Genomic DNA, 25,550 nt, shown 5'->3' with positions numbered 1-25,550 from the left:
GCTGGCTCCAGCTGGGCACACAGTTCATAGATAGTGGCACGGTTAAGTCGGTATCGAAGGATTATATGGCGTTCTTCCATTGTCGACAGGTCCACCAGCGGTCGGTACACGCGAGGATTCCTCCTTCTCATCCCAAGTCCCAGCGGACGGTGCCTAGGAAGGACAACATGGAGCACAGAGTCAGCCAAACCACAGGTACGTACAGACAGCTTGCACAGTTAAAGAATGGCAATGGGTTGAAAGGCGTGTATGTGTGGCAATGCAAGGCCTAGGCCTGTGTGTCGCAGTCAAAATTAAGCCATGTGGGCCCTTGAAATGGCGGCTGCCTGACCTGTGAAGTGGGACAATGGGATGTGAGGTCACTGCGCTGGCGGGGCACACCGTGGCGGTAGGCGGTCGAAGACCGCGGCGCAAAGCTGCATTGGTTAACATTGAAGCCTATGGGTTTCAGGAGCCAATGGCGAAGTGCGCCGGCGGTCGCGGTACGCACCGCCGCGGTACGCACCGCCGCGGACGTGACCGCCATTTTCTATCTGCTTAATCACTCGAGACCTGATCATCCACAGGAGAGGACCTATACTGCAAGTGCTGCTGTGAACTCGGTCTGGAAGATACAATGGCTGCTGTGACTGGGGAAAGGGCCCCTGCCTTCACGTCTGAAGAATTGGACAAGCTCGTGGATGGGGTCCTCCCCCAGTATGCGCTACTCTACGGTCCTCCAGACCAACAAGTGAGTACCCCGGGTGCTAATGGAATGGGCTATGCCTGTGTGGATTGGGGTGGATGTAAGTTGGTGGGGTGGGGGGCGAATGAGGAGTGCAACGCCCGACAGATGAGAGCATGTGCCATATGGCAAAGTGGGTGGGGGGGGCCAATTACATCTAACATGCAGGCCATTGATGATTTCCTCCTTTCCACCCTGTACATGTCTAATAGGTCAGCGCCCATCAGAAGATCGATATTTGGCGTGCCATCGCCAAGGAAGTCCGGACCTTGGGGGTCCACAACAGACGGGGCACCCACTGCCGCAAGAGGTGGGAGGACATCCGCCGCGGGACAAGGAAGACCGCAGAAAGACTGCTGGGGATGGCCTCCCAACCTAGGAGGGGTGCCAGTCGCACCATGACCCCCCTGATGTCCCGGATCCTGGCGGTGGCCTACCCTGAATTGGATGGGCGCTTTAAGACATCACAGCAGACACAAGGGGGTGAGTATCAGCACATTCTCCTATCTTTCTGCGCAGTGGAGGCGTCTGGGTGGGGGAGGAGGGTTGTGGGTGACATTAGGCCAGGGCGCTTTCTGTAGTGTAGTCCTCTCCCTTAGGCATGGCCCTGTGCCCCCGGCCCCCACCTCTGTAGGGTGACAAGTACAGCCATTGAAGGTCCAGCATCTCCCATGTGCGCGTTTGACGTCTCTTGGCCTGTTGTCTTAGTCAGTAGTACTGAGTAGTGTACCCCGAATGCGCGGCTTAGTGCATTAGGCACCTGTGTCTGTCCTCTCCGCCAACGGTGTTGACATTGCATGCACTCAACCTGGTCTTCTTTTTTCTCCCCCCACCCTTTCTCTTCATCTTCTTGTGCATGTGTGCATTAGCATCATCAGGCGGAGGAGATATGGCATCGGAGCACGAGGGAGCTGCAGGACACAAGGCCCCGGTGGGCCCAGGAACAGACACCGAGGGCACCAGTGATCCGGAGGGCGAGGGGAGCACCACGACGGGGACCGCTGGTGAGAGCAGCGAAAGCGACACGTCCTCGGATGGGAGCTCCCTAGGGGTGGCGGCAACATCCGTGCCCCCCGCCTCTACAGGTACAGCCGCCACCCAGCGCACCAGCCCCGCCCTCCCAGCAGCCCCTCAGTCTTCGCTCCGTGCCGCTTCGCCCAGGAAGGCGCGCGTCTCCTTCGCCCCAGGCACCTCAGCCCCTGCCCCTGTTGCCCCTGCTGCCCTCAGTGCGGAGCTCATTGACCTGGTAAGGACGCTCATTGTTGGGCAGACGACCCTTTTGAATGCCATCCAGGGTGTGCAAAGGGAGGTGCAACAGAGCAATGCGTACCTGGAGGGCATTCATTCGGGTCAGGCTGCCCATCAACGAGCGTTCACTGCTCTGGCCTCAGCACTGACGGCAGCCATTGTCCCTGTTTCCAGCCTCCCTCTTCTGACTGCCTCCAGCCTGTCTCTGTCTCCTGTTCCTCAGCCTATCCCATCCACACCATCAGACCAGCCTGCACACACCTCAACACCCAAGAGCAGCTCATCCAAACACAAGCACCACAGATCCCGCAAACACTCACCCGAGCAACACCCAGATGCAGACATGCCAACAGCCACTGCCACCCCTGTGTCCCCCTCCTCCTCGTCTCCCTCCTCCCTCCCTGTGACGTCTACACTCACACCTGCATGCACCCCAACATCAGCCAGTGCTTCCATCACCACCTCACCCTCCAGTACAGTCCACACTCGTGCAGTCACCACCCCCACTGCCATGTACACGTCCCCTGTGTCCTCTCCCACTGTGTCTGTCACCCCCTCTTCCAAGACACACAAACGCAGGCAGCCACCCACCCAACAGCCATCCACCTCACGACAGCCTACAGCACCAGCACCTTCACCCAATGACAGCACACCTGACTCTCCTACAACCACCTCCTCTACCTCCACTTCCATCTCCACTACTCCTACCCTTTACCTTGGCCCTAAAAAACTTTTCCTGGCTAACCTTAACCTCTTTCCCCCCCGATGACCCCCCCCCATCCATCTTCAAAGAGTCCCAAGAGCACCGCAGCCACCACCAGCCCAGCTTCGGGTGTCACTGTTGTGCCTGGGTTCTGGAGCCCACCCTTTGCCAGCAGTGACACATCGAGCTGCAGCAAGGACACGTCCAGCCCCCCCCCGGCAAGAGGACCCGCAAAACCAAGGACCGCCGTGCGAGGACCGACAGGGCTGCCCCCAAGGAGCAATGTGCGGCCACTTCACCACCCACACCATCTGGGGGAGGCAAGGGCCCGAGAGCCCCATCAAAGGAGCGGAAGGGCAGCAGGAGCGCGGAGAAGGTGGACCCCACATGCCACATCCCAGCTGGGAAGGAGGACACTAAGGAGGCCAGGAGTCCGTCCCCGAAGGGTCCAGATACGTCACGGTCCGAGGGCGACTGAACAGGGAGTCCAGGCCAGGTCTGGCTCCCTTGACCTGCTGGATGGGCACCGCTGAACAGGGCCCCGCCGTGGAGATAGGCACCGCTGAACAGGGCCCGCGGTGCAGAAGAGCACCGCTGAACAGGGCCCCGCCGTGGAGATAGGCACCGCTGAACAGGGCCCGCGGTGCAGAAGAGCACCGCTGAACAGGGCCCCGCCGTGGAGATAAGCACCGCTGAACAGGGCCCGCGGTGCAGAAGAGCACCGCTGAACAGGGCCCCGCCGTGGAGATAAGCACCGCTGAACAGGGCCCGCGGTGCAGAAGAGCACCGCTGAACAGGGCCCGCCGTCTCAAGCACCGCTGAACAGGGCCCCGCCGTCTCAAGCACCGCTCCGCTGGGCCCCGCCGTCTCAAGCACCGCTCCGCTGGGCCCCGCCGTCTCAAGCACCGCTCCGCTGGGCCCCGCCATCTCAAGCACCGCTCCGCTGGGCCCCGCCGTCTCAAGCACCGCTGAACAGGGTCCCGCCGTCTCAAGAACCGCTCCGCTGGGCCCCGCCGTCTCAAGCACCGCTCCGCTGGGCCCCGCCGTCTCAAGCACCGCTCCGCTGGGCCCCGCCGTCTCAAGCACCGCTCGGCTGGGCCCCGCCGTCTCAAGCACCGCTGAACAGGGCCCCGCCGTCTCAAGCACCGCTCCGCTGGGCCCCGCCGTCTCAAGCACCGCTCCGCTGGGCCCCGCCGTCTCAAGCACCGCTCCGCTGGGCCCCGCCGTCTCAAGCACCGCTCCGCTGGGCCCTTCCTCTCAAGCACCGCTCCGCTGGGCCCTTCATCTCAAGCACCGCTCCGCTGGGCCCCGCCGTCTCAAGCACCGCTCCGCTGGGCCCCGCCGTCTCAAGCACCGCTCCGCTGGGCCCCGCCGTCTCAAGCACCGCTCCGCTGGGCCCTTCCTCTCAAGCACCGCTCCGCTGGGCCCTTCCTGTCAAGCACCGCTCCGCTGGGCCCTTCCTCTCAAGCACCGCTCCGCTGGGCCCCGCCGTCTCAAGCACCGCTCCGCTGGGCCCCGCCGTCTCAAGCACCGCTCCGCTGGGCCCTTCCTCTCAAGCACCGCTCCACTGGGCCCTTCCTCTCAAGCACCGCTCCGCTGGGCCCTTCCTCTCAAGCACCGCTCCGCTGGGCCCCGCCGTCTCAAGCACCGCTCCGCTGGGCCCCGCTGTCTCAAGCACTGCTCCGCTGGGCCCGCCGTCTCAAGCACCACTCCGCTGGGCCCTTCCTCTCAAGCACCGCTCCGCTGGGCCCTTCCTCTCAAGCACCGCTCCGCTGGGCCCTTCCTCTCAAGCACCGCTCCGCTGGGCCCCGCCGTCTCAAGCACCGCTCTGCTGGGCCCCGCCGTCTCAAGCACCGCTCCGCTGGGCCCCGCCGTCTCAAGCACCGTTGATGGTTCATTGTGCCCACCATGCCTCCTCCTTGACCAGTGGAGACTGTCATCCACATGATGGACTGTGGCTTTGCACTCCCCAGGATTGAACAGTGGGCAGCCCACCCACTGTAGAGACATTGAGAGACTGTGGCTTTGCACTCCCCAGGATGGTCCAGTGGGCAGCCCACCCACTGTAGAGACATTGAGAGACTGTGGCTTTGCACTCCCCAGGTTGGTCCAGTGGGCAGCCCACCCACTGTAGAGACATTGAGAGACTGTGGCTTTGCACTCCCCAGGTTGGTCCAGTGGGCAGCCCACCCACTGTAGAGACATTGAGAGACTGTGGCTTTGCACTCCCCAGGATTGAACAGTGGGCAGCCCACCCACTGTAGAGACATTGAGAGACTGTGGCTTTGCACTCCCCAGGATGGTCCAGTGGGCAGCCCACCCACTGTAGAGACATTGAGAGACTGTGGCTTTGCACTCCCCAGGTTGGTCCAGTGGGCAGCCCACCCACTGTAGAGACATTGAGAGACTGTGGCTTTGCACTCCCCAGGTTGGTCCAGTGGGCAGCCCACCCACTGTAGAGACATTGAGAGACTGTGGCTTTGCACTCCCCAGGATTGAACAGTGGGCAGCCCACCCACTGTAGAGACATTGAGAGACTGTGGCTTTGCACTCCCCAGGATTGAACGGTGGGCATGGTGGCTCCTCGTGGATCTGGCGTCGTGGACTCATGTGGCTGTGGTGCCCCCCCCTTCCCTTCCCCCTGAGGTGCCTGTAGTTTTTACATCTGATGCCCCTGCAGTGTTCTCTCCAAAGGACTCAGGTCTCCTGTGTGGGCTTTGCCCTTGTTTCTCAAAACTTTGGCCCACGGACATGCTGAATTGGTAGGATGTGCAGGACTTGGTACTTCAGTCATACACTGATGTGTATGTCATTTGTTTTGTTGCGGATATCTTTCATGGTTGTACGCTAATTTTCTGGAGCTTTTTGGTACATAAATATTTATTCAAAATATGATTATGTCCTAGCATTTTTCAGGGGTGTTTGGGTGGTGTCACTGTGACTTGGTGCTCTGCATTGGTGAGTACATGATTGGGGGGGGGGGGGGTCGCATATGTGTGTGCCCGTAACCTTTCGTCCTCCCCCTCCCGTGTGTCGTAGGTGCAGTACTCACCGTTGTCGTCTGCGCCGGACTTCGTACTCGTGGTAGATGAGAAGGTAGGCGAGAGCAGGTATGATGTTCAATTCGGGTTCCATGCTGTCCTCCGTCCTCGTGGAGTGCGTAGAGGTGAGCGTTTTCCCGTTCGTAGTCTGTTTCCGCCGTGTTTTTATCGGCGGTGCTCCCGCCCCGGAAAAGGTGGCGGATTGGTGAGTTATGATAGTGTGGGCGGTACATTGTCTGCCACCTGCCTGTTGGCGGTGACCGCCGCGCTGTTTGTCTGTACCGCCGCGGCGGTCGGAGTGTTAAGTTGGCGGGCTGTGTTGGCGGTTCCCGCCAGGGTCAGAATTCCATTTTTTGGACCGCCAGCCTGTTGGCGGGTTGGCCGCCGCTTTAACACCGACCGCCAGAGTTAGAATCACCCCCTTAATGTGCGTCACTGGTGTGCCTACATACCTGACAATAGTAATGAAATGAAATAAAGTATGCTCACTAACCTGACAAGAGATAGTACAGATTTGAAGGAATTGAAGGAGCCTGGAGTCTGGGAAAAGGTTGGAAAGGGATTTGCTAAAGTGGGAAGCTGGTTTAGTAATATTTGGCATCGGATATTGGCAAAAATAATACAGGGAATATTGATTGTTTAACTTGTTTATTTGGATTATGGTTATCGTGCAAAATTAGTAAAAGAATTAGAGCAAAATTGGCAAAACATAATATGAGGAGGGAAGAAAAGAAAAGGGAGAAAATGTTTAGAGCAAAATATGGAAAGGCAAAGGTGGGGGAAGAAATTGAGATGAAAGAACTTAGAAGATGAATAAATTGTGAAGGAAAGGGATTTGTGTGATGACAAGAGTCATCAGAGGAGGGATTGTTGGAGTGTGACCTTTATAGTCAATATTAACATGAAAAATAATGTATAATGAAGCTGAATAGAAAATGTGTTAGAATAATACTAATGCACATGTTTGAAACGTGCCCATGGGGAGTGGCCGCCAATGTATACGATGACTAATGAAACTGATTAATAATGAATTAATAATGTATTCATGTATAATTTTGTTTTAGCATTAAGAGTTATGTATTAAGGTTTTGCTAAATTACTCACTAGGCCTTAGTTAGCAAGGGTTTGGGCCTAGCTGCTTGTTCTCATATTAACTGTGTTTCCTAGCGTGCAATGTGCTGCTTTCCTGAAGGACATGAAGCTGTACTTTTCCAGAAGCTAGAGAGATGTGTGTGTAGCTGTAGTAAATTCTTTCTCATGAGACCCGACTTGCTCAAGGAGACATTCTTTCTGAATGCAACAGTGTAATTCGCAACAGGTGCACGGTCGCCTAGACTAGGAGAAGACAATGGAACTACTGACTGGAGCTACACGTGTAACTTTTCCTACCTGACATTCTACCGTTGAAGACGTCAATCACAGGAGCCAATAAACTGCATGAGACCTGTCTTAGGTGAAAATTCTAGTAAGGTGAGCGACGGATTATTGGACAGAGATAACAATGCACCAAATATTGCCCAATGGGAAATTAGAGACTTGTTCAACAATTTTAATATAACGATGTGACACAAGGAGAAATCAGCCATTACTGGACATTCCACCGACCCGTTACCTTGCCATCTTTGCCCTTCTGAAAAGACTTTGGCCCTCATTACAACCTTGGTGGGCGGCTGAAGCCGCTGGCCAAGCTTGGACCAAATGGAGCCGGCGGTGTTGCAGCTGTGCGACGGGTGCAGTTGCACCTGTTGCGCTTTTCAAGCTGCACAGGGCCGTGGCAGGGGGCCACAGCACTGCCCATGCCAGTGGCATGGGCAGTGCAGGGGGCCCCCAGGGGCCCCGTGACTTCCCTTTCTGCCAGCCTTTTCATGGTGGTTCTTACCGCCATGAAAAGGCTGGCGGGAGGGGGACTCGTAATCCCCTGAGCAGCGCTGCAAGCAGCTCTGCCCTGGAGGATTACTTCAGCCGGGACAAAAGTGGCGGGAAACCGCCGGTCCTGGTGGTGCCACCGTGGCGCTTCCGCTGCGGTCGTAATCCCCCATGGAAGCACAGACAGCCTGTTGGCGGTGCTTCCTCCAAAACAACCCTGGTGGTTGAAGACTGCCAGGGTTGTAATGACCCCCTTTGTCTTTTACTCTTAACCATCCTCGCTGTACCCCTTGCCTGACTTGCACTTCTCCTCCTTATCAGGGAAGAGCCCTTTGCTATTCCTTGTTGAGCCTTACCTGCTTATCCTGGCAGATGGCGAATCGACTGCTGTCCTGAGGACGAAGACTGTCACTGTATGCCGCCCCATTTGGATGGGTAACTATCTGATGATAAATTGCAATTGTCTGTTTGCCTTTTCTTTCTAGGTACCAACTGCTAATTGACAGAGGCCATAGTTAGATGTTTTCTAAATTAATGTTACTAAATTGTTTTGCATGAACCCCAACATGCTGATGCTAATAAGCGGTTAGTTAAGGAGTTCACTAAAATTGGGTGCAAATAGACAAATGACTGAGTCTTTGCTTTGTTGAATAATGTACTAATGATACTTTGCTAAAGTTTGATTCATGCTGACTTGGTGTTTTGTCCTAATGTTCATGATCTTTGCATTGATAAAATCTTATTCCAGTTGCCATATTGCAGTTTTGTTGATGTGCTTATTGGTATTGAGACTAATGAATACGCTAGTAGGTTGTAGCTAATAGGGAATAAATACCCAAAATCTTACTAGATGTGTGTGGTTATTCAAAAGGTCATGGTGTGTTCCATTCTTATTAAATGTTAATGATTAGTGTTATTGATTAGTTATTGTGAATACTGATTTGATTATTGATCTATTGATTGAAATGCTAGATAGACATCTCGTTCTGCGAAGTCCCCAATCAGGGTCAAAAGATTCATTGGCCTAAAACGAGTCCCATCGTAAGTAAATTATCAAAGCTGGGACGCGTTACCACATATATTGAATCAGAGACAATTTCCGGCGGGAGACAGGTAAAATAAAACCATTTTTGCTTCGAAAATTGTGAATCTTCAGCCTGAATCGGATCTGTTGGCATTATGCAAAGGTGTCATTTTTGTAATGTATCACATAACACGGAGGGAAATGCTATGATCTACTGAGCTGGGCCCAGGGTGCAGACCTTCGGGAGCGTGCTGGAGCTCACTGCAGCGATCTACCCACGGCTTGCTAGAAGAGGGGGGTCAAATTTCGATTAGCCCACAGCGCGCTCTGAGTAAAGAACAACACTTATACAAGATTACTCCAGCAGTAAAGTTTTTAATCATCTTGCAAAAAACAAACACGGGAATGGCAAATCGTCTAGCGACAGTGAACTAGTAGAGTACAGGATGTGGTGGCACGAGTAGAGATGCTGACGTTAGAACTGGGGAACCATATTCGCGTCTCATGTTGGCGCAGTCCCCTGGGCAGATCGCTTTATCTCATGCCTAAAAAAGATGAATGTGACCTCATGTAATATAACTGAGGTTCATGTAAAGCTCTCCAAAGGGAAGGTGAATTAGGTTCAGAAGCGCGTACAATGCATTTCATGCAAAATTATTTGTTCACCTCTAAAGCGCGTGCGCCAGATTCACGCATGCGCACTCGGAAAGAGGGAAGTACTGTAATGTTATCTAACATCCGTAAACATGGAGGCTCAGTTAGGAGAAGCTGGGATTGTGGATGCTGAGATGGAGCAGCAGAAGCAAGAATCCGCACCGCTACCGGCGGTGTTACGTGCGAAAATAGAACGGAATCGTCAGCGAGCGCTCATGCTGCGCCAGGCCCGGCTCTCCAGCCGCCCATACCCTGGCCCTTCTGAAGGTAAGAGCCCCGCCGTGAAAGGATACAGATTCTTCGGCTGGTTGCAGTAAAAGGGGAGACTTATGTGTGTGCGCTAAAGTACAGATCGCTCCTTGTTGATTTATGTACTGCTGGGGCTACACACTAGCATCGTTTTAAGGCAAGACACATGTGTACTGAAATAAGCATCGATAAAATCAATAGTAACAGTTGAGTCAGCTGTAGGTGCATGCTGGCACAATACAGAACACACCTGTTAACCTCTCAGAACTGCTTGATGGGTGTGATTTCAGCGCATGGTCTCGAGATTTGAATCATTTTCTAACCAAAATTACGTTTTACTATGTTTACAGCACAGTGGACTGTGATAAAATATGTTTTACTGGCATTGGTGGGTTATCGTTTTTGCTGATTGAAGCGCGTGATAATCACCAGTGAAGTGATCATGTTGTTTCAAAGTAGCTTTGCACTGACACAACAACTTTCTATCGCTCTGTTATCTCATGACTGTAAAATGTTAAGTAGGCAAGCTGGCCAGAGTCCTCTTTACAGATTCAGAACCTCGAAACTGCAGCTATTGACTGAAGAACACAGTAGTAAGGTGACCCAAGTGGTGAAGAAGAGATGCTGGTGGGTGGGGTTGAACCCCTTCTCCTAGGGCTTGTGACACTAACCAAAGCAGTGCGAGTTAGAGGTTTGCTGCTACTGCACCCTTTGTAGTTTGTGCTCACCAGGCTGCTACAAAGCCTTTATAACTGTATTGTCTGCACACATATTGATATACTTCTGGTTTTTTGAATGACCGTAGAGTTTGTTGTTTAATTGTTATTTTCATCCCATGACTAAATGAGCCTGCCAGGAGTCATTCTTGTGACATTGGCGTGGATTTACTGTAATATTGGGGGACATGCTTTCACCAAGTCTATCGTAGGGCTTATTTTCTCTCACTGGAATCTTGAGAATTGCAGCCGTATGTCCCAGTAGTTTAGGTGAAGAAAGGGTTTTTTCCCCAAGAGATACAACTCATAATTTCTAACTGCAAAGTCTTAGTGGTCAATGTTATTTTTCTTCTGGGCCTTGCAATCTCAAAAATAGTGATTCAAGATAATTCTGTGACTGTTATCCTATGGAAAAAATATTGCACATCAGCAAACCATGTTTTTTGAAGTCAGAGGACATGGCCTTCATACAGGAGTCAAGAGCCATTCAAATATAAGGTTCTCCCCTACATGATGTCCAAATTCACATAACCCATACCTCCACCTCACATACCTACGTCTGAAATTCAAGACACTAATTGGTCTCATTCACGAACAAGTTGCGCAGCTATACCCCCAAACACCACATCCTCTTCTTCCAGCAACCAAAAACTCACTTTAGAGAGGAAGTCCCCCATTTACCTGCTGCTGTACGTTGCTACAAGACCTCTGTCCATCTCCTTGTTCAAAGTACCAACAGGAGCTGTGCCTTCTCTTTTCTTCAATCCCCGCTGGCAACCATAAAATATGCAAAATGCCTTTAACAACGTCTCTTAGAGACTGTACACTTAGGTGTATGGAATTTCCTATAGCCTAATGCCCAGGACATATTGTTTGGGGTCAAGGGCAACAAGTTTTCATGGTTATTTTGACCTTGGGACAAGTAGGCTGAACCCCCTGCAGCGCATACTCTTTGGTTGCCAGTTCACATTACTGCATAATGGAGCAGGGAAGGGAATTGTCTGCAGTTGAGGTAATATATGTATCCATATGGTAATTCAGTTCTAGCTTGTATGTATGGTTCATTAATGCAAAGCCTTTATTATTAGGCTGAGAGCTCTAAATACATGTTGGAAGCTCTGACTGCTGAACTGGCAGTGGTTCAAGTAACTAAAAATGTGTACACACATTTGCAAATTCTTAGCAATATGAGGCTACATGTAATGCTCCTAGAATGCTCTATGATTAGATGCAAATATTTGCAGAAGCCTGTGAGCAAGATTAATGATTCTTTGCTTTCAAAATAAAATATTCACAAAAATGCAACTAGGAAAAAAAAAGTTTTTCTAAATTACTCTGAAATTCTAGGTACCATTTCTTTGAGGAATCCTTCAGTAAGATATTTTCATGCATGCTAGAATTTCCGAAAATATTAATAATGGAAAATCAGTGAAACTAGTTTCAACAAGATTATGTGAAACATGAAAATAAACAAGCGTTGACAAAGCCAACTAGGTCAGACATTGGTGGTCAGTCTTTTGGTTTTGTTAATAAGTGTCTTATTTTGACATGGCTGTTGTAAAACTTTATTGTTGTAGGACCTGCCAGGCCCTCACCATTGTAACAAACATTGGCAAAAGGAAGTATATTTTTTGTTTAAAAAAGCACACATTGCCTCAGCAGTTTTGGCACTGAACAAAACTGGCTTCTTGTGAAAGAGCAGATTGATATCACTCTCTGAACTCAGCCGATAGATGGCTAGAGATAGAGAGAACATTTTAGTAAAAACTGAAGGTTTATGTTAATGCCAGACCTAATTAGGGGCTCAGTTTGTAAAGGAAGTCTCAAAAGTGCCCCCATTATACAGGGAGTGCAGAATTATTAGGCAAGTTGTATTTTTGAGGATTAATTTTATTATTGAACAACAACCATGTTCTCAATGAACCCAAAAAACTCATTAATATCAAAGCTGAAATTTTTGGAAGTAGTTTTTAGTTTGTTTTTAGTTTTAGCTATGTTAGGGGGATATCTGTGTGTGCAGGTGACTATTACTGTGCATAATTATTAGGCAACTTAACAAAAAAAATATATACCCATTTCAATTATTTATTATTACCAGTGAAACCAATATAACATCTCAACATTCACAAATATACATTTCTGACATTCAAAAACAAAACAAAAACAAATCAGTGACCAATATAGCCACCTTTCTTTGCAAGGACACTCAAAAGCCTGCCATCCATGGATTCTGTCAGTGTTTTGATCTGTTCACCATCAACATTGCGTGCAGCAGCAACCACAGCCTCCCAGACACTGTTCAGAGAGGTGTACTGTTTTCCCTCCTTGTAAATCTCACATTTGATGATGGACCACAGGTTCTCAATGGGGTTCAGATCAGGTGAACAAGGAGGCCATGTCATTAGATTTCCTTATTTTATACCCTTTCTTGCCAGCCACGCTGTGGAGTACTTGGACGCGTGTGATGGAGCATTGTCCTGCATGAAAATCATGTTTTTCTTGAAGGATGCAGACTTCTTCCTGTACCACTGCTTGAAGAAGGTGTCTTCCAGGAACTGGCAGTAGGACTGGGAGTTGAGCTTGACTCCATCCTCAACCCGAAAAGGCCCCACAAGCTCATCTTTGATGATACCAGCCCAAACCAGTACTCCACCTCCACCTTGCTGGCGTCTGAGTCGGACTGGAGCTCTCTGCCCTTTACCAATCCAGCCACGGGCCCATCCATCTGGCCCATCAAGACTCACTCTCATTTCATCAGTCCATAAAACCTTAGGAAAATCAGTCTTGAGATATTTCTTGGCCCAGTCTTGACGTTTCAGCTTGTGTGTCTTGTTCAGTGGTGGTCGTCTTTCAGCCTTTCTTACCTTGGCCATGTCTCTGAGTATTGCACACCTTGTGCTTTTGGGCACTCCAGTGATGTTGCAGCTCTGAAATATGGCCAAACTGGTGGCAAGTGGCATAGTGGCAGCTGCACGCTTGACTTTTCTCAGTTTATGGGCAGTTAATTTGCGCCTTGGTTTTTCCACACGCTTCTTGCGACCCTGTTGACTATTTTGAATGAAACGCTTGATTGTTCGATGATCACGCTTCAGAAGCTTTGCAATTTTAAGAGTGCTGCATCACTCTGCAAGATATCTCACTATTTTTGACTTTTCTGAGCCTGTCAAGTCCTTCTTTTGACCCATTTTGCCAAAGGAAAGGAAGTTGCCTAATAATTATGCACACCTGATATAGGGTGTTGATGTCATTAGACCACACCCCTTCTCATTACAGAGATCCACATCACCTAATATGCTTAATTGGTAGTAGGCTTTCGAGCCTATACAGCTTGGAGTAAGACAACATGCATAAAGAGGATGATGTGGTCAAAATACTCATTTGCCTAATAATTCTGCACTCCCTGTATATGTCTTTGCATTAGTGCAGATTCACATATTTCATGAATTTACAGAAATAGACCTGTAAATCGTACCCCTAGAAAATATTTGTGAACTGTGTTTTAGCATGAGTAAATATGCAAGTGTAGATTTGCTCATGCAAAAATATTGAGTGTTTACAAGTTCACTTTCCATCCAACCACTTTTTTTCCCAACCCTGGAAGATATTTTAATTCTACCCTTCTCAGGAGTAACTTTGCAACCTTTCCCAGTATGAGAAAATGTTAGAGAAGAGCTGGTGAAAACCCATCAAACATGCAAGTTCAGAGCTCGAAAAACGACCACTCGCCATAGCGAGTTTTATTTTATGAGGTTGAGCCATTTTTATATTCCACTCGAAGACCTTTCCAGCGAGTGGGCAATGAACAGGTGTTATGTTCAGTTAGAAACTGAATTAGAAGTTAAGATGCCTTTAAATCTTATTCTTGTCACATTTGCTATGTGTTCAGAGACAAAAGTCAGTTTGTCTTCTTGGAATGACAATACTTTTCCTTGTGACTGCAGAGTTCCAGGATTTTGTAAGGTGAACTGTCTGACCTATGTGAAATGAAAGGCTTTTGGTATAATTTTTTTTCCTAAAACACAACATTTATATAACTAAGTCAGCTTTACAAACATTTCAAAATATATTTCAGTAGTTGTGAAAGACCATTTTTTCTACTTCTGTGTGATGGAAAAAAATATTTTAATTTATTTTGGATTTTGGGATGAGAAAGTTCTCCTGCATGGCTGTTCAAGGTGTGCAGCTCTGCCTGGTAGTCACCATAGCCAGCCATAAGTTTCTATCCGCTACCTCAGGACACAGAACAATGATGCATGTGTGTTGGAGGTGTTTTTGTGACATTGATTAATACCCGAGAACAGGACTCAGTGGCTCATACAGGCCCACCATATGCACCTTTATTGTCGGGTATGACTGTAGTCAGCTTGCTGGGCTGAGGGAACTGGCCGCGGTGGCAGTGATATGATTCTATGAGCAGGACAAGCCTTTTTAACTACCTTCTAAGGAGGTTGGTCTACCAGCCTCTGCTGTTTTCTGAACTAGTCTGCATCCATGTGGCATCTAGTTGTTGCATGTACCTAATTGTGTAAAGGATGCATGTGGAGAATGTATGACCAAACTGGCTGTTGCCAGAGTTGGTTCCTTGAATATTTGACCAAGATCGAGGATTGAAGGGAGAGCCTAGAAATCCAATGTACAAAGTACAAAAAAAACTTTATTAGACTTTCAGCAAGTCATAAAAGTAACAAATATTTTACATTTTATTATACGATAAATACAATAAATAAGCTAAAATCTTAATGATTTACAATAATAAAAGATCCATACATGAAAAAAAATGTTAAAAGTTCTTTAAAAAAAAAAAAAATTCTAGATACGAACCGTTAGATAAAATGATTCAAGTTATATTGCTACCCCCATGCGCTTTCTTGTATTTAATAGGGAGCATAAAAAATTGGCCAAGTTTCCGCACATCTCAATGGATGATAGCACCTGGAGGCTGGCATACGCGGTACGACACTGAGGGAGATTGATTAGCCTTAGAAGAGGGGCTACTAAGCGCTTTCTTTGCTTGGCGTAAAATTTGCAAAATAAAACCACATGGATTGTGGTTTGTGGTGCCTTTGCATCACATGGGCAGGCCTTCAAGGTGGTGCTCCAGTCATTCATAGTTGGGAAGGTCACTAGACGGTGGAATATATCTAGCCTCAGTCTGGTGAGAACAAAACGATGGCGGGAATTTATCACATTCGTCAGATAAGGCTGAATGGCCTCCGTCGACAAGATTATTTGATTGTGAATGACGGTGGGCTTTTTTGATTCGACCTCCCATCGTAAATCTTCTAGATATTTTAATGCCAGAGCACTCAGATCCTTCCTAGAGATTGTTACCAGCAAAGCTGGATTTGTGTAATAAGCTTTGTTGCCCATGTTTTCAAAAAAAGTCATAATGTATCTTAGCCAAGGCACCCTTATTGCGTATATAGACTCCATGCAGTCGGTCAAAATGGCCTTATTTAGTTCAGTATGTTCAGAGGTCCAAATTTTGTGCCATAGCAGTAAGGGTTGAATCTTTATCAAGTCGGTAATAAAGGGGAACCCCAGTTCTGAATGAATTATATATGATGAAGTACCTTTTGGTACCATCAATAGATATCTTATAAAATCATTTTCAACCGTCTGCACCAGATTACAATCAGTGTATCCCCAAATACCGGACCCATACGTGGCGGCTGGGATGCACTTAGCTTTGTACATTTTTATCATATTTGGCGGGGCAATCCCCCCTATCCTTTTGGAAAAAAGCCTAAGAGCCATCGTTGTTTTTATAAGCTGGGCTTTTTTTGTCTTCCTACAATTAGCCCATGAGCCCTGATTGTCAAACATTATGCCCAGATAGGAAAAGGTGCGCGCAGTTTCTACTCTCCCATCCGCGGTTGTAATGTTATAGGATTTGCCGCGTTTCCCACCACAGTTCATAATGAACGTTTTTGAGCGATTGACAGTAAGACCCAATTGTGACATAAATGTAATACAAGTAGTTAAAAGTTTTTGTAAGGCTAACGGGGTCCTGGCCATTAAAACTGCATCATCTGGATAAAGTAACACCGGGACAGCGCGATTGCCTATTTGGGGTAGATCTTTGCAGTTACTAGCCAACACATTTTCTAAGTTATTTATATACATCGAGAACAGGAACGGGGCAAGAACACAGCCTTGGCGCACGCCTCTGAATATGCCAAAAGGGCGAGTACTTTCCCCCTTTAGGCCGTACCTCACTCTTGCTCTGCACCCTGTGTACATGTCTCGTATAAACTGAATTATGGCTGGTTCTACCCCCATGCTGCTTAAGGTATCCCATAACTTGTCATGTAGTACACAGTCAAATGCTGATGATAGGTCAATGAAAGCCAGGTGCAGATTACCTTCTCTAATCCTTGTATACTTTCCTATGATAATACTTAGATTCAGGCTTTGTTCCACTGTCCCAATACCTTTCCGGAATCCGTATTGGACAGAAGATAAAGCTCTCTTTTCTTCTGCCCATGTTTGCAATCTGTTCAGGATGATTCTCCCTGCTAATTTAGCCGTTGAGTCCAGCAGGGAGATTGGTCTATAACAGGCTGGGTTAAGACGGTCACCTTTTTTATATATAGGAATTATATTAGAATCTCGCCAAGATGGTGGGGGACCTTGTATGCAAATGGCCCTTAATGACTGCGTTAATACAGGGCCCCATAAATGGATATTGGCCTTGTATATATCAATCGGGACGCCATCGGGGCCCGGAGCTTTCCCTGATTTGCTTAGAGATATGGCTTCCTCTACCTCCTCAAGGCTGAATTGTGGGGTTATTAACAAGTGTGTGCCTTCCTGGAGGGCTTGATCATGTACAGGAAATGTAGGGTTCTCTTCGCTGTCCCGCGCATATATTTTAGAAAAGTGTGCGATCCAGTCTTCTTCGGAGATCGCTATTTCCATCCTGGGGGAGTCTCTATCCCCGAGCATAGGTGAGTTAATTGTTTTCCAAAAAAGAGTATTATCTTTCGTTCGGCTAGCTGTGTGTAGAGTTTCCCACAGAGTTCTTTTTAGAGTCAATTTCCTTCCCTTCATTGCTGCTTTATATTCTTGTCTACACTTACGTATCTCAATTAAGGATCTTTTTGGGGCTTTTAAAGCCTTTTTCAATTTCCTATGTGCTTGTGAGCAGTTATAATCATACCATCCAGTGGCCCTTTTTTTCCCCAGGTTACCCCTTCTGGTAGTAAGGGCTTTCTTTATGAATTGCATGATCAAAGTAAAGGCATTTAAACGTCTCCTTGGATCTAAATTCTCACTTAAACAGTCTGCAAAAGCGTGCTTGCAGTCGCTTAGTAACTGTTTGAGGAGAAAGTCGGGGTCAGTCTGTGACCATTTCAGGGTGTAACCGTTACGCGGCATTAATTCAATGTCGTCTATCAGGGTGGGCCTGTCGTCTCTATCAGCTGTTGGGGGAGTTATTAGGAGGTTGAGGCTCTGGGGGTAGTGATCACTAATTACGATGTCATGCAAAGTATATTTCTTGAGGTAGTGTGAAAAATGGGTTGACATTAAAACGTAATCAATCACTGTATTTGCACCCCTTCCGTTGTATGTTGGATTAAACTTTGATTCAGCAGTGTATAATTCATTTGCGAAGGATAAATTGTGGGTTTGTGCCAGTAAATTCAATGCGTCTCCCTGGGTGTTGTGTGCAAAATGGAGACTTAAGCCAACGCCTTCAGAATCCCAGCCACATACCTTATCTGAGGTTTCTTTACAGGGATGGACGTTGAAGTCTCCACCCCAGATCATAAAGGTCTCACGGCTGTTATTAGTACTTGTTATTTTTTTGAAATCATTTCCCATCTCCATTAGGATATTAGCAAGCTCTCCTGGGGCTGCATTATTATAAAAGTTAATGATGACTAGATGAGTCTTATGATCCAAGTTACCCTCTATCATTTGATAGTATAGACTCGTAAATTTCATCTCTAGGTTTTGTAGTCGTAACTTGTTAGAGATGTATGTGCATAAACCCCCTTTTGGTCTGCCGTGCCTAGACGGGGCAGATGGTGAGTGAAATGTTTTATAGCCGTTAATGAGAAGGGGACTCGTCATCCACGTCTCTTGGAGGCATATGCATGAATATTTTTCTATAAAATTTACCCAAGTCTCATTGCCTATTTTGTTGTTTAAACCTGCAATGTTCCAGAATAGTAGAGCAATCTCTGCTTTCTGTTTAGGGATACCATGCTGGTCCACTGGTGTACCTGGAGGTATAATGTCACCTGATGACTGGGGTGAATTTCTGGGGGCACTGTTCTGGGTTAAGTGAATTTGGGACCTGTTTGCTAAGGAATCTATTGTGTAAGATATATGTTCTTTGTTTGAAGCCCACCCTGATTTGTATTCTATCTGGACTAGTTCATCTGAAGGAGCTGTCTGATTCTTATTGAGTCAATCGATATCTTCTAAGGCCGTAAGGGGGTGAAATCTGTTGCGCCCTATTGGGAAATCTGGTGTATTAGAAAATACTCTTGCTAAATCCAATGTACATTGTAGATCCCTTGTTCCCATGGTCCACCCACCTTCCCACCCCCAGTCAGTTACAAACACGTAGGCTGGAATAATCTGAGAACAGTAAGCAAAATGGCAGAACTGCCCAGAACCGTTATCAGTTGGAACTGTTGAAATACACAGCTAGCTGCCATCTGCAAGTTTGGTATAAAGATGGGGCAGACAATTCCAGTTAGTGTGCAGTGATTTCACTACTGTATTCCATGTTCTCCGCACCAATGACAAGAAACTCTCTGTGCTCATGGTTGATTAATCCACTGCCAACTCCCCATGCCAGGTTGAGGACTAGCAAGTTGGGGGATTTCACTTTGAAGTGCAAGGAGAAGCTGCCTGGACTTTGGTCTAAAGAAGAGAAGCTGAGCAGGCTTCTGAGCTGGAAAATGAGAGATGTCTTTGCAAGAAGGAGACACTGACATGACATTGTTGATGTACAAACCTCTGGAGTTGATGGACTTCAGCCTCTGCCATTGAAGACTTGATCCTTGGTAGCATGACACTGATCTGGCATGTAAGTGAGCAGTGAGCTCTTTACGCCACTCAGTCTGCCACAATTTCCATTGGTACAGGTTGGTTCCTAGGACTTTTTTCTTAATGTGCTGTTGGGGATTTTTATCTGAATATAGAGCTTGTTTACCTCAGTTTTTTTTTTTTTTCTTGTGTGATGAGACCTTACGCAGGTAAAAACATAAGGCAGGCTGTGTGCTTTTACTTGTACAGAACCAGGGACCTGCTAACTTCTGACCAATATTTGGTGAGTTTTGGAGGCAGTGATGCCATCTAAGCTTCTGCTGAAGCCACAATTACCCCATGGATAACTTCATGATTATCCCTAGTTACACTTCAGATAAATCCCGTTCTCCACCAAGTGTCTGCAGGGATAAGTAGATAAGGAAGGCACTCTCCAGGCGTCTATTTGAGACATATGCTTGGTACGCTTGTTGTCCTTTCTCCTAACACTAAGTTCTTGAGGCTTCTTCCTTGTGCTTTGAAAAATGTGATTTATGAGCTCTGCATCTTCTTGCAGAGGCTGTCTGATACTGTCTTGCATTTTACTCTTTTTCTCGATTACCTGTAATTTCTGTCCTGCAACTCTATTAGCCTTTGGCCTAAAAACAAACTATTTCCCAGGTACCATACACGGGGTGCACATGTGTGCAGGGAAGAGGTGTGCTGAATAAAACTCATGTATGCGTGTGATACCAGCATGTAACACACTGATAGTCCCACCAGTGGGAGGCAGGGTAAGAACAGATTGATAGTTGGATACACCCTATAGACTGGATTACGAGGTAACTTAATCCTATTTTATCCCACGTTCAATAAACCACTTTCTCCTCCGCTCCACTGACCTTTTCTGCAGAAAGGAGTTTGTGTATTGTTTGCGTAGATAACTTACAGTTCAACCTTGTTTTTTTTTACTCGTGTGTCTTCTCTTGTAACATTTGAAGGTAATAGTTTGTTTTATTTTACTCCCTGAAGGAATTTCAAAACCCCTGCCAAAGATTATAGATTCAGGTGGTGGGTTCTTTTTGGAAGAGGAGGATGAAGAAGAACATCAAGTGGGCAAAGTTGTGCATCAACCAGGTAAGTGGAATGCACATTTTAATACAATGAACAAACAGATCTATCATAATTTGTTGTACTGAATCCCATATGCAACTTTCAACAGGACCAGTGCTAGAGTTTGATTATTTAATATGTGAAGATTGTGAAAAAGAGTTCATGGACTCCTACCTCAGCAACTACTTTGACATGGCAGTGTGTGATACTTGCAGGTATGTCTTATTATAGTGTTGATACTATACTAACCCAAGATGGCCATTCCTGACTTGTATCAGATGGGTTGTACGTTTTATGTTGTGAGGGCAATGGGCCAATATGCCAGTCTCACGTTTCCATTGATAAAAAATTACCTGATTCTGTTATTGTACATCTTTTCCTAGTCTACACATGCTTCACTTGGTTAGTTTTCACAAACTAAAACAAATCTGCTGATAAAGTCGGTGTTTTGGCTTTGGAAAGTTAAGAAATCGACTGTGGCTTTTATTTATTTTTGTACTTCTACGAATGTAGAGTTTGAGAGGGACTATAAAATTGACTTCTGCAAGAAGCACAGCCCAGTGTAATGTCCACATAAACCAAGTTCTGGAAGGGCAGTGTTCTTTCGAGAATACTGCCCTCCCCATAGTCAGTGGTACTTGGCCTGAGATTTACGCTGAACAAACCATTCCCTCATTTCCCAACTAGATGGAGAAGCTTGCTCCTGTCTCTGTTAGTGAAGGCTCTAATGCCACGTCTTACCTTTCTTCCAGAGGATTTGCCTATATGGTGTAACAGGTGAAGACTTGTTTATTCTAATGGACTCTGGCTTACGCTTTAGAAAATCCTGCCTCACTGCTTACAACATGTGCAGATTGTGGCAGCCTGGTTATCTCCAAAGGTAATTTTAAGGACATATCAGACTCGATGCTGATGAAAGAATATGATGCAAGTGGCATTGGTAAAGAGATGCATTATGCATGTACTAATATTATCTATGTCTTTTGCTCCCTAAATTTAGATCTTATTGCTTAGTCAAATCATTTAGATTTGCAGTATGTGACACATAGAAATATTATAATTCAGTCTGAAAAATCAGAGTTTCGGATGGGAAGGAACAAGTCCTTGTAGAGGCAGAGCAAGAGCAGCTAGCATTAAGCTTGACACACAAGTTTTTTTTTTTTTTTTTTTTTTGCCTTTTAGCTTTTCTTTCTCCTGAGAAAATGGCAGCTTCTCAAGGGCACTTCCCTACCACATCTTGTAGAGTGTGGTGAATGCATGGCCTCTGGAAATTGGTTGGAAGACCCCTATCTGGGTTATGGGTAAGCGCCTGGGCCAAACAACTGTCTTCATCTCCCTAAAGAGACTTCACATTGATTCTTATTCCCAGCCTAAACCTGCTTTGCCATACAAAAATGTAATCCATCTTAAAACGCTCTCTACACCAGGATTCATTACCTTTGAAATTGGTCAAGACTTTTAATGTATTAGTAATCCACATTTGTGGATTGGTCAATCAAATGTAAAATCTAGCCAAATCTGTTCTCTAATTTACGGAGTCTATGAATCATAACAAACCTTCACTTTGTTGCAAGGAAGTTGAAAATACACTCCTGGAAGGTCTGCAACTCATCCCACGCTCAAACCTCTCTATATCCAATTAAGAACTCATTGATATCATGCTATTTCAAATATCCATATGGAATTTCTCCTTCTTTACAATAGACAGTAACACCGGGCAGGCTTTCCGATAGATACATTCATTGGTTTTCGCTTGGGACCACCCCATCCTGGTTTCCTCAGCTAAGCGTAATTTTTGTTTTATTAGACAGAACCTCTCAATTCTGCCCCCTTCTACCTTGGTCCTTGCTAACATCTGGTATTGGCTGCCTTGTTTATTGTGAGTAAACACAACAAATACAGCTTCTTATGGGAATGGGCCTGGGAGTTGTGTGGAGGAGTTTTGTGTGTAATTGTTTGTTAGTGTGTGCATGTTTTGTCTGAGTGACTTGCACAAGTAAACCACTGCCTACTAGCTTTATCAAATGGTTCTTGGGCCATTACCTGTTGGCTTTGGATGGTTTAGGTGCATATTGCCTTTGGTGCCTTGCTTCACTTGCTTCATGACACACAACCCTGACTTCTTTATTTTACTTTTATTTTTTAAACTTTTGAACTTTTATTTAGTCTTTTATTTATTTTCTCTCTGAAGTACCATCAGTAGAAGAGCTTTCCTGTCTATACAAGAGTCGTCTAAACCCCAGTTGGCGTTTTGTTTCTCCTAGTGTTTTCCATTGAACGCTTCTGATAGCACAGCATTTCCCAGCCAAGCCATGCCCTCTCCTATGGAGGGCTCGGAATTCAGCACTACTGACCAACCACACCAAAGGCAATCCCTCCATCGCCCAAATAGTGCCTTGCACCAGAACCCGGGTCCTGCTCCATCTAAAAATCACCATCTAATTTCTTATCCCCCTGCTATACTCCACAGCCTAAATCCAGGTAAATCAGCTTCCTGCCCCGCCTTCGTGCTCACACCTTGTTTGGTGGGTTCAGCTACTATCACGTTGAAACTATCTTTTCTCCCTCACATACGCATTCGTCTCAGCACAAGCCCCACCAAACAAGTGTTAATTGTTTTCATGTCAACATGCACTCTTTTTCCCAAGCACCAAATAAATGTGTGGGAATTTATCTTGCTTCACATGTCTGACTTTCTCCTTCTTTTAGTACCCTGGTTGTGACCAGAGTGTAATCTTGATATATTTTCTGCTGTTCCCACTCGATGCTCAATGCAACATCTAGATCCTGGGTATTCGTAATCATTTTCCAAGGGGCCGCAAAGTTTGGTCTGTGATGTGACTGAGGGCCGCATTGATACCAGCAATTGGGAAGGGGTGTGAATTGCACAATGTGAAACCAAATAATATAATTGGAGGAGCACCAACAACAATTTAAAAAGAAGTTGAGTCATCCAAGCAGGTCGCTTCCAACACAGCCTTTATTTTCTTTGTCCAACGAGAAGCAGCCGACGCAATTTGTTCACCACACAAACTTCCTCAGGGCAATGTTGATTTATAATAGTAAGAAACGTTGCAGTCTTAACATAAATTTCATAAGTTTGGCTGAGTAAATTCAGTCGTAGTATCCCTTTGTAACACGTATAATAGCTGCACTTTTTCAATGCAACTCCAATCTAAATAGCCATGATAAGCCCCCTCGTAAGCGTTTATTCCGGTCACTCAGTGGAACGCCATGGTAAATTAGGGCTGCATGTAAAGGTCAGAAGGGTCACATGCAGCCCCTGGGCCGTACTTTGAGTATAATTGAGCTAGATCATCCTGACAGACTAGACAGGGGTATTGCCACCATCCACCAGTCATTGCTGTCCTGCTTCATTTATATGGCCATCTCTCCCCCTTGGTTGGAATGCATATTTTTCAGTCCATACACTATCTTTCTATGGCGCCCTCGTCTGCTGTCCCCACCGGACCTTTCTCTAATTTTAAAGAAATCTGCCAGTGTATGTGTGTAATCCTATGTGTCTGCCTTGACAATTCCACGGACCCTGCTGACACGTGCTTCTTTTTAAAGATATGGAGACTTTCGACTGGTCTCTGACCCTATGCACACAGTGTGCCGTCTTCTTGACTCTCTTCTCCATTGTTACATCTATATTCATGCAGGATTCTATTCCCCTGACCTTGTGCTGGAATGATCATTGTATTTGACCAGTTATCACAAACACATCACACAGACCCTTTCTTAATATCTCGACCATGCGCCTTCCACATCTAGGGTCACCTCTCATAAACTGCAGCAAGCTTTAAGAAGCTCATCCTGGAACATCAGTGAGAATATCATGGATGCTGCATCTTGCTTCAATAACTGGCTTGAATTCACACTCTACACCCTAGCTCCAAATACATTGTTTTTGTCACAATGTACTACTTCCTCTACCCTATGGTTCTTTGAGGCACTGTGAGACAAGAAGCAACTCTGCAGAGAAAAGGATCTGTAAATTAAAGAATGCAGAATATTAAAAAGAAAAGTATAAAGCCGCCATCTCTAACTATCAACATCTTATTCAAGCTACTCGTTGAGCTCACTTTGTGAACATCCTAGATAGTTCCTTTAATTTCTTAGGGAACATATTTTGCCTAGCCAAGGTATTCTGCAACCCACTGCATCCAACAGCTCTCACATCCCTGCGGATTTGCTGTGTGCAGCTCTGTTCTTACACTTTACCATCAAAATCAACTCTACATCCCTTCTAAACCACCCATTGTCTCTCTTGATTTTCCCAAAACTCCTTCAACAGCCCCTAAGGGAGCTTTCATAAACACTCTTACTTTATTTACTCTGAAAGACACCCTCAAATCCCTTACTGCCGTCAGGTTGGGCTCACTAGATGATACATGTCCACGCCACACCCTCCTCTTGTGTCCAGGCCTTATTGTCCTTTATCTCATGCATCTTGTCAATCTCTTTAAAGTCTGCTTCAATTCCCAGTTCCAGGCAAGATTCATTGGCAGTTTCTCTACTGAAGAAGCCTAATGCTCCTCACTTTAGCCCAGTAAACTACATTCCCATATCGGTCTCATCATTGCCTACTCAATTTACAGAGAAATTTGTAAATTGGAAAATCGCCAACTATTTTGAATCCAACCAGCTCCTAGACCTCTATCCGACTGACACAGTTTAATTTTTCTCCTATAAGTTCCTCACCAATCTGGCATTTGCTTTGATACACTGTGCATTTGACTTAATTCACCGTGTTAGTTCTCCTAATTTCTCTTCTCCCACTCTTAAATGGCCTCCCCCCTTTAAAATCTGATACTATTCTACATGTGGGGCCCACCCTCATTTCTACAATATTTAATTTTTATGTTTTTCCATTAAACTGCCTGGTTGAATCTTTCGGGTTTGAGATTCTACAATATTAGAATAACATCTCTATTTCTACCAGTTTCTATGGGACCCTGGTGAAGTTCCATGCTTGTAGGTGGGTGCCTCTTGAATGCGGCTTAACTATATATGGCTGAACAGAGACAAGACTGAGGTGGTAATGTTTAGTACAACATCTTAGGTCTGGTTTGCTTGGGTGTCTGGAAACCTTTGTGATACTTCTCTTTCTGCGGACACAGTAAAGTCACCCTTAACCTTAATCTAGCAATTACTTTCCAAGTCATCCGAATAGTTGCCACATGCTTTCACATTTTGAAAAAGCTTTGGAAATGCTTTGCAT

At 46.4% G+C, this 25,550-nt stretch overlaps 1 protein-coding gene across 2 annotated transcripts in view; it reads left to right on the top strand.

Moving 5' to 3' along the window:
• Positions 1-9,296: 9,296 nt before the first annotated feature.
• XPA (XPA, DNA damage recognition and repair factor) overlaps positions 9,297-25,550 on the top strand; it is a 101,386-nt gene continuing 85,132 nt past the window's right edge. For both annotated transcript variants that reach the window (XM_069236550.1, XM_069236552.1), the window contains exons 1-3: positions 9,297-9,527; positions 20,243-20,347; positions 20,433-20,538. In XM_069236550.1, coding sequence (XP_069092651.1) covers positions 9,353-9,527; positions 20,243-20,347; positions 20,433-20,538 — 386 coding nt within the window. In that variant the 5' untranslated portion in view covers positions 9,297-9,352. The remainder of the gene's footprint in view (positions 9,528-20,242; positions 20,348-20,432; positions 20,539-25,550) is intronic.

This window comes from Pleurodeles waltl, chromosome 1_2 (genome assembly GCF_031143425.1).
Source record: "Pleurodeles waltl isolate 20211129_DDA chromosome 1_2, aPleWal1.hap1.20221129, whole genome shotgun sequence".
Classification (NCBI taxonomy): Eukaryota; Metazoa; Chordata; class Amphibia; order Caudata; family Salamandridae; genus Pleurodeles; species Pleurodeles waltl.
This window is presented reverse-complemented; position numbering and strand designations above follow the sequence as displayed.